General features: G+C 58.1%; 1 protein-coding gene across 4 annotated transcripts in view; it reads right to left on the reverse strand.

Annotated features, from left to right (window-relative positions):
* Positions 1–1,523: 1,523 nt before the first annotated feature.
* KIF21B (kinesin family member 21B) overlaps positions 1,524–9,417 on the reverse strand; it is a 49,564-nt gene continuing 41,670 nt past the window's right edge. For 2 of the 4 annotated variants that reach the window (XR_014146542.1, XR_014146543.1), the window contains 6 exons: positions 8,936–9,100; positions 8,471–8,588; positions 7,457–7,627; positions 6,729–6,928; positions 6,023–6,206; positions 1,524–5,592 (listed from right to left, as the gene is read on the reverse strand). Coding sequence is in view for 2 of the 4 variants with exons in the window: in XM_081824971.1 (XP_081681097.1) it covers positions 5,538–5,592; positions 6,729–6,928; positions 7,457–7,627; positions 8,471–8,588; positions 8,936–9,100 (709 nt within the window). In the remaining 2 variants the exon portion in view is untranslated. The remainder of the gene's footprint in view (positions 5,593–6,022; positions 6,207–6,728; positions 6,929–7,456; positions 7,628–8,470; positions 8,589–8,935; positions 9,101–9,417) is intronic. The other 2 variants (XM_081824971.1, XM_081824970.1) reach the window with 1 other exon arrangement.

A 9,417-nucleotide genomic window follows, 5' to 3' on the forward strand; every position in this document is an offset into this window, starting at 1 on the left:
CTCCTACAGACCCACAGAATTCACCGGCTGGGTCACCTGTCAACAGCCAATAGCCGTAGGTCTAGATAAGCAGCAAGGACTGTGTAGGTTGACAGAGCAACTTGGTTTCATATTTGGAAAACACAGCAGAGAGACCCTATTGTGTTCACCTTATAAAAATCAGAAAGTAAAGCTTCCAAGATGGTCTTGGCGGGTGATGAGGATGCAGATGGTCCCCCAGAGGCCACAATGCCCAGGGATGGGCCAGAATCTCCAGGAGTTGAGGGATGTGAGCTGTGGTTATCGAAAGGGAAGGTGACAACTCCGTACAGGAAAACTTCGTTATTTAGTGACATTTCATAACTCGCCACCTCCAAACATGCCTATTCTTTCCTTACTTCCTTCACTCATTCATGTACTCATTCAGTGTCTGTTCAGCGTCTGTCACCACAAGGCACTGGGAGGGAATATGGAAATAACCAGAATGAGATCATTAGCCTAAGAAAGAAAAGAGGGTGGGCTTTATGGTATGGGAATTATATCTCAATAAAACTTTTATTAAAAATGTTTTCTCGAGAGTGAAACCTGACAAACTGGATACTTGCACGCAGAGCTAACATTGGTTCACCGGCGCCACGAGGCCTCGGGGACACAGTGAATTCTGAATGAAGCACAATCTAAAATTATATGGGAGCCATGGATTCCTGAACAACAGTAGCAACAGGTCAAATATACTGAGTTATAAGCATGAGAGTAGCTCAGTTGTCCAGGAACAATCCCATGTCTTCTGGGGGGAAGAGCACATTATGGGTTTGCTTGGCATCCCCTTAGACCTATTTTTATGTTGAAAATAATGAGACTAATAGGCGGAGACAGAGCATTTTTAGGGCCTTAGAAAAAAAAGGGAAATAGGCATTTTTAAAGACGGAAAAGCGCTGATCTAGAAACGAAAATCAAGACCACTGTGGAGCTGTTTTCTTCTACGAACTTTTCGTATTTCTGTCTTCTCTTCATAAGTGGCAAGTGAAGGAAGTATGTCTGGTATGCATCATGCACGGCGTCCTCCAGGCTCTGGAAAAGGCACTTGCTATGTTCATGAAAGGACACGGGTGCTGTGGTCAGGCAGGTCTGGGTTACGGTCCTGGCTCTGTCCTCACCGGCGCTGATCCTGGACACGCCACTTCCTCTCTGAGACTTTGCCCATTTCAGAAAATGAGAGCACCACCTATCACACAGAGGCAGTGAAGATCCAAGGAAAAATGCCTGGAATAGTGCCCGGAATACAGTGGGTGCTCAGTAAGCGCTGGTGCCCTCTTCCAGCTAAAGTACCCATCCCAGGGGACAACAGAGAGTCTGCAGGGAACGCAACACTCTCAACACTGCTTTCTCACTGAGCAAGCCCCAAACTCGCAGCCCAGGAGATTCTCACCAGGCTGGGCCCCAGCCCCAGGGGCCCGCCCCACCTGCCCCAGCACCAACCTCCCACCCCAGAGAAAGGCCACCAGCCAAAAGCTGGCAGCTCTCAGGAGCCACACCACGACAGGTAACGGTCATTCGGGTTTTATTTATGACAACTTCTTAGAACACACACATCCAGTCTAGGAACAGAAATGTACAGCATGAGGCTTAAATAACTTTCATACACTATGTACAATCATCGGCAGAAGTACAAAACATATATACATCTTGTGCTATTGCCGCATAGCGAGGAGGGCATAAGCCAAACGAGACCCTGCAGCCTGGGCAGGGGGTGATCCCTAGAAAAGAGCTGGTGGGCAGGGCGGGGCCCCGATTCACTTCAGATGTCTTCTCTGACCCTTGGCTCTTCTTGGAGTAGTTCCCACTTCCCTGCAAAGCCCTCAGGACAAGGGTTCAAAAACCTGGACCAGGGTATGCTAAGGGTTGGGGGCTCATTGGAGTGCTGGGGCTGGGCAGGGGGTGGGGGCTAGAATGAAGACGCCATAGAAAACAGAATTTTCCTTGTAGATTCTGTCCGTGCGCGTAAGAGGGCTGTGAGGGATCCTGGGAACCAGGAGAGTAAGGCCAGGCTCAGGAAGGCCGGTGGGGCCACTGGCCAAGCCCCGGCTCCTGAGGCTGGGCCAGGATGCTGGGCTAAGCTAAGAGAGCGGTAAGCAGTTTCCTGTTTGGGATGGCAAACGGACAGATGCCACATGTTCGGGCCGCTGGGTGGGAAGAAACTCACTGCTCTTGCAGGGCAGGCCCTGCCCCCACAAACGTGATGGTGAACACGCTGGGCTCAGGCTGGGGCTGAACAGGCCGGGGGCTGTGCCCGCGCCTGGCCCAGACCGCATCAGAGGATACCCCCGAGAGTTGGGATGGTCTACGTGAGGGAAAAGAGCGTTTCTAACTTCACAGCTGCGGCCTGCCCACTCTCTGCCACACTGGGTGTCGTGGGAAAGTCCCAGCCACGGTCTTCCCTACGGCGGTTTTGTGCTTTAAACTGCCCTCTGCCCAGGCGACACCACCCCAGGTGGGCAGCAGGGCCAAACAAGAGAGGGCTGGAGCTGTAGTGATGGTGGGGGGTAGGGAGACCACTCCCAGATCCGCAAGTGTCCCTTCCCAGACCCACAGAGGCACCCTGACCACCTCAAAAGCCTGGGTGTGCCTTTCCTCTTCCTTGGCAATCTCCCAAGGCAACTCCAGGTGCTACCTTGGGGAATTCTGGCCGTCATGCAGCGATCAGATACTCACATGAGAGCAAACACTGAACTGATTAATACTGAGAACAGAGCCTGGCCGGGGACCGTGCCGAGCAGGCCCACAGGCAGTCAGCTTCAAAAGCATTCGAGGGGGGCTCAGCCCTGGGGACAGGGAATGTGGCTCTGGGCTCCTTAGGCCCAGTAGGGCTGGGACCCAGCCTGGGCTCAGGCATTTAAAGACTGGGGGGTGTGGGGTCGAGAGAGGGAGCTAACTCCTGGGCCCACGCCTTCTGATGTGGCCGGGCCGGCGTTGGCCCCGGCTCAAGTCTGCAGATGGGCAAAGAAAAGTAAGTAGTATGACGAACCCCCCAGAATCAGGGCAAGTCATGGGCTGAGCCCTGGTCTGAGCGAGGAAACGCCCTCCCAGACCCGGACATACTCGGTCTAACTGTGGACAGAACCAAGCTGGGATGAGCCCCCTGGACCCAGGTCTGCCCAGGCCACCTGCCACAAGCCTTGCTATTTGTGCTCAAATCACAACCATTTTGTGCTTCCAACCTTTAGGATGCTGGGGGCCTGCCCCCTAACTATGTACCTTGGACATCCCTGAAGGAGTAGGCAGAGATTCCAACGCTCTCGGAGCACAGCTTTTGGAAGGGCTCAGGGCTCCCGAGGGACTTCAGGTTTAGAGTCAATGATACTCGCCAGGACAGCAGAGCCGGCCTGCCATGAGGTAGCTGACCCATCAGAAAGAGCAGAAAGTGGGCAATGATGCTGAGCACCTCTCGCAGGCCGTAAGGTCACATCTCGCGCAAGAATGGGTCTTGCAGCTACAGTACCGTTCCCCGGGCTGGGGCAGCCCCGGCCCATGGGGGCAGCGCAGTCTTTTGTGTTTCTACGGTTTGTAAACAGTCATGCAGACAGAGTCTTACAGGTTGCAAGTTTGAAGCTTTCTGATCAGGTGGGGAGAAGGATGGGGAGGGGAAGAGGCGCTTGCTTCCACGTGGCCGAGGGAGCGGCCGGGCCCCCCCTGGGCTGGCTGAAGGAGGAGGGATTCCCGGCCATCGCAGACTGACTGTCCCAGGCTCCAGGAGGCCAGTATTCCAGGATGCGTGCTTCCTGCACACATCAGCTTACCCAGACTCCACCGCCGGGGCCGGCAGGGGCTGCTCGGGACAGGGGGGAAGCAGGGCTGGGCCCTCAGGCCCCAGCAGGTGTTTTCACCACTAGGACATCCTCCTCTGCCCTGCGGGCCACACTGGGGCCACACCGGGGGGGCTCCGATCCCCTGGCCAAACAGGCAGAGGCACAGAGGACAAACCCAGAGCTACCTCTGGAAGGTCTAAAAGTCACTGCGTATCTCAGAACAGAGCTGGGGCTCCTGGCTACCAGACTGAGGACAGGAAGCACAGGACCAGTTAAGCATCGGAAAAACACCGCGGATAGGTTGGGGCGGAGGGATGTCCAGGGACTCCTCCCAGGGCCCGGTCCTGTAAATTCAGAATTGCCCCAACAGGGGGCGCTGGAACACGGATTTAACCACAGCCCCATGGCAAAAAGAAACTCAATGAATTCCTTCTTCACCGCTAATCTAAAAGGGGAGGGCCTCTTGCCCCATGCCAGCTTTAAGGCTTGAAAATGTGTCTCCTGAAAAACCAGAGAGAAAGAGGCCAGAAGGACTCCTGGCCCTGTTGGGGTGAAAATACAGGTGAGCGGGGAGGGGGCTGGGCCAGCCTCACCATCCAAGCCATCCTGGTGGACATAATCCTCTGAGCTGCTTCCTACATGGCCCACACAGGACTCTGGGAAGGGGGCCCCTGGCCCTGGGCTGTGGGGTGGAGCTCCCCTGCCTTCTGGGGGCAGCGGGCACGGGACCCCGCAAGTGCAAAGACACGTGTGGTGCCCGCGGGCATGGCTGGTGTAAGGCTGCCCGGCATGAGTGCCAGGCCCCGGGGTGGAGGAAGGCACTGAAGCATCAGGCGGCCTAGAGGTCAGGGGTGCACTAGAATGGTCCCTGGGGGCAATGCTGGGGACGGGCCCGAGCTGCAAAGCGAACAGAGGAGGTGGCCCTGGAGGGCTGGTCGGGCAGATTCCCTTTGGGATTCCTGGCCCCCGAGTGCTGAGGGAAAGAACATTTGGGGAGAAACTTCAAGTCAGTTTCCAGGAGGCAACAGCAAAAGTAAAAATAAAAAAAAAAAATAATAAATAGCTGAAGTATTTCTGACCATCTCCCCAAAGGAATTTTTCTAGCAGCTCTACCTTGGCCCCATTAGAAAGGGACCCCAAGGGATGGCTGGGGTCAACTGGGAATGGCTGTTGGTGGCCAAGGGGCTAAGGGTCAGCTGCAGGGCCCAGCTGCCAACACCTGGTTTCCATGGTTACCTGAGGACTATCATTTTGGGCTCAGAGGCAGGTGCAGCGGCTCCAGAGGCTGGATTAGGGGATAGAGGGGGAGGCCTGTTCATCGGAGGGGCAGGGCAGGGGCTGGGATGCTTCGCCTCCCCTACAGCTCCCTACGACTGGGCCAGAGGCTTAAGGAAGGGCATGGCCAGCTCAGCAGGAGAAAATATGGCCAGAGGGAGGGCAAGGGGAGCCCGAGGGGCTGCAGGGAGAGAAATGAGAGGGGAAAATGCCCTTTGGCTTCACAGCTTAAATTCCTCCCCAACCTCTCTCCGCCCCCCACCCCAAGAGACAGGGGGTACAGTATCCCATAGGAAGGTCAAGGGAGAGGCAGGAGAGCAGGAGAGGGGCCACATCCGAGGCCCACACCCTCTGTCCCCAGGGCAGTTGGCCCTGTCAGACCACAGCTTCCCTTCTGTGCTGTCCAGGCTGCCGGGGGGCCGAGGGTCTGGGGGCCATCCTCTGAAAGACAGCCAGGGTGAGGCCTGCTGTGTGCTCCTAGGGTGGGCCTCCAGGTAACCGCCGCACGCTCCAGAACTTCACTGTCAGGTCACTGGGAGGACAGAGAGGGACTGGTCAGCTCTTAAAGTGGGCCTGGCTGGCTACCCCCAAAGTTAAGGATGGGCCAGATTCTCCAAACTCCCCGAACGTGGCTAGGGCCCAGGGACAAGCAGTGCTGAGGATGAGGGCAGACTGCAGGGGTGGAGGGGTGGCTGGCTGCTGGGCAGAGGGAGAGGGCCTGTGGTCTCAAAGTCCCCAACAGAATTCTCGTCATGGGTTTTCGTTGGTGCTGTTTTGTTTTGTCCAGGCCTGGATGCTCCCCCCTCTGCCTTCTGCCACCTGGCACCCCTCTCCTGGGGGTCTGTCCCGCTAGTCATGCTCGGAAGAGGAGGGTGGGAGGAAGAGCGGCAGGCGGGGCATTCAGTCCGGGCCAGGCAGGGCATGAAGGGAGAGTAGGGAGGAGGAGTAAAATAATCTCATACCGTTGAGAAGCAGCTCAGACCGAAGTGGAGAAAGAGAGGGAAGAGGAAAGAGGGGAGAATGACAGAGGAGGCGGGAGAGGAGGGTCAGGGCAGGGTGGTGGCTCGGCCCTTTATGGCCAGGACTCGGCGAGGAAGGCAGGGGGTGAGTCCGGGGACGTAATTCCACACCTTTACCCGGCAGTCACTGTTGGGGGAGAGAGGCAGAGAGGCAGAGAGGAGAGGCAGGAGGAGATGGGGAGGGAAAGGGAGGAGAGAAGGGACATAGTCGGACGTGAAGGAAAAAGAAGAGACCCCTCTGAGGAGCTCCCCTGTGGGGCAGAGGCCTGGGCATCCCCTGGATGGGGACCTGAGCTGGGGCAGGAGAGAGGCGGGTCCGGAGGGGGGGCAGGGCTGCTCTGTGGTCTGAGATACGTGGACGGGGGTAAAGACAGCCGGGGGGTGGAGGGGGGGGGGCTGCTGTGGGAAGGGCAGGAAAGGCCTGCAGACAGGTGGGTGAGTCCTGACCTGGGGCCCAGCACCTTCCTGCTCCCCTGCCCCTGGCGGGCACTCCTGGAGGGCTAGCACAGGCTAGCAGGCGTCGAGGGGTCTACTCCATGAGCCGAGCCTGTTGGGACAACTGCAGGGGCCCCAAGGCCCCCCAGCCTGCTCTGCCCACACCAGGGAGAGGGGCAGGGGACACACACAGACCTCTCCGCCTAGCACCCACCTGGAAGCAGTGAAGATGTGCTTGGCGTTGGTGCAGATGGCATTGATGGGGCTGTCGTGGCCCCTGATCTCGCCAATGGGCGTGAAGTTATCCACGTTCCAGACCTTGATGACGCCCGCACGGCAGGCGCTCAGCAGCATGGGGCGGCCCGGGACAAAGGCCAGGGCACACACCCAGTCCTTGTGTGCATTGGGGATTTGCTGCGGGAGGAGCAGAGCCAGTGAGGCCTGAGGGCAGTGCTGGGCAGGGGGTTGCTGGCAGGGGACACTGCGCACAAGAAGGGCAGCTACCAGGCTCCCCTCTGCCTCTGGGGTCCCTGGGCAGGCAGACTGGCAGAGCACTGTCCAGGAGGCGGGCTGCGCGGGCCCACGCTGGGGACTGCAGAGGCCCAGAGATAGGTCCTTTGGTCTCCCACTCCGAGGCAAACCTAAGATCCTGCACTGGTGGAGAACCCTTCAGGCCTCGCAAGGGTAAACGCTCCAGGAAAGGGAACACAGTGATTGGCTGAGCTTTCGAGTCAAACCTGGGGGCTAAGAGCGCCCCTTTCCAGAAAGCAGCTGCATACGGGAGAGTACAGGGGAGGCTGCAGGGGAGTGGACACAAAGGGGAAGAGGGTGGAGAATAGGCAGGCTGGGGGAGCTCTGGCCCAAGACCCTAGGTCCCCAAGGCCCTGCCCGGACTGGGGAATGGCCTTACCCTAGCCCACCCCTCCCTCCTGCCCACCACACCTGGATGAGCTCCTGCTGCTCCAGGTCCCACTTCTTGATGCCATTGTCCCGGGAGCCACTGAATAGGACATCTCCCTGGATGGCAAGACACTCGATGCCATCATAGTGTGGGGGTTCAAAGTTGTGGGTGGGGCCAATGGTGCCCGTCACACACTCACCCAACTCGAACATCTGCAGGAGGAAAAACTGGTGGGGAGCGCCTGAGAGAGAAGGGGGAAGCTCCAGGGCCACCCACCTACTCTCACACAGCACGGTGGTCCCTGGGAGCCGGCAGACCCAGTGGCCTGACCCAGGCTGGTAGCCCTGGCCCTGGGGGAGAGGAGCTTCCCCAGCAGGAGAGGGCTCCCGGAGGGGCACTGCTTCTTCTTGGGGATAGAGGACTCTGAAGGCTTGGGTCTTGACCCTTCCTAAGGGGACTGGAGCAGACTGGCTTAATAAGTTAATGCAGGGGGTGACCCCACAGCTCAACATGCAGCTCATATGGAGAAAGGTAGGTTTGGGGTGTGAACCTCTTTTTCAATTTCTTTTATTTTTAAGTTAATATAATATTAGCTGTACTTGAAACACAAACATTATCATACCAACCACCCTCTGTTTCTCTACTTCCCAGTTTCCGACTGCATCCATGTGGTTTGCAATGACATAATCGGGGAGCAAACAGAATTAGTGTTGTTTGCTATCCTTTGTGTTTTGTTCACATTTTCTCAGTTCAGTAGATGCACTGCGACCTGCTCAGTGGGTTTTCCCTAATTGACGTGACTGCTACTCGCCCTTAGACATTTAGGTTATTTTCAATTGTGCACCATTTACAAAATATCGCTGCAATCTACTCTCTGCACACACACACCTCCTTGCCTCTTTGGGGTGATTTCTTCAACATAAATCCCCAGAAGTCTCATTATTTTTCCTGAGGGCTCCCAAGGCCCCAGAGGGAAGGGGTGGAGGAGGGCAGGAGGAACGCAGAGAATGGCCCCCCCGCCCCAGGCCTCAGAGGGAGGAGGCCTTCTCAGGTACCTTAACGTAGTGGTCCTTGGAGCCGGTCACCACCAGGTCATGCTGGCTGGCGGTCTGGGTGACGGTCAGGCACATCACAGGGCCGATGTGGCCAGTCAGCTTGCCAACTGGCTGGAACCTGCGGTGGGGAGAGGCCCGGCCGGTGGGGGGACACGGGTCAGGGGCGGTCCTAGCTTGTGGGGCCCGGTGGGGGAGGTCTGCCCTGGAACGAGTTGGGCCGGCCAGGGCACTCTGCCCCCCTCAACGCAAGACCAGGGACCAAGATATCAGCTGCCCGGTGTCCCAGGGGCCTTGGAAGACAGGGGTGCGGGATCCCAGAGCCGGGACCCAAGCCCTGTTAGCAGCAGGCGGAAACAGAGGAGCACGGGGGTGTGCCGGCCCCGCCGGGCGGCATCCACGGCAGAGAGCCGCGGAGCCCCCTGTGGCCACGCCAAGCCCTCCGCGGCGCCACACGCGTGCCCTGACCTGCTGAGCTCCCAGACGCGGACGGCGTTGCCTGAGGCAGCGTAGAGCATGGTGCCTGAAGGGCTGAGGGCGATCTGGTTGATCTGGTGCTCCCCCTGAGCACTGGCGATGGCGCGGGTGGACGTGGCGGCACAGACATCCCCGGAGGTCACCTGGCCCGAGGACCTGCCGCGAGCAGGGACGGCAAGGTCAGAGATCAAAGCAGTCCATCCCCACGGGCCAGGAAAGCAACCAGACCTCCCCCAGACCAGGCCTGATAGCCCAGTCTTTCCAGGAAGCCTTCCCTGACTGACAGAGGGGAGCGAAACTCCTCCTGGAAGTTTCTGGTCTGACGAGGCAGAGACCAAGGCAGATAGCGCCACGGCCAGCAGAAAAGTCCCTGTCCCTGAGCTGGGCTCGTGGAAACCACTTAACGTCTCTGAGTCCCAGGTTCCTCCTCTGTAGAAAGAGGTGATTGTTGGAGTGGGGGGTGGGGTGGGAGG

This window comes from Leptonychotes weddellii, chromosome 6 (assembly GCF_054177405.1).
Source record: "Leptonychotes weddellii isolate Sample4059 chromosome 6, ASM5417740v2, whole genome shotgun sequence".
NCBI classification, from domain to species: domain Eukaryota; kingdom Metazoa; phylum Chordata; class Mammalia; order Carnivora; family Phocidae; genus Leptonychotes; species Leptonychotes weddellii.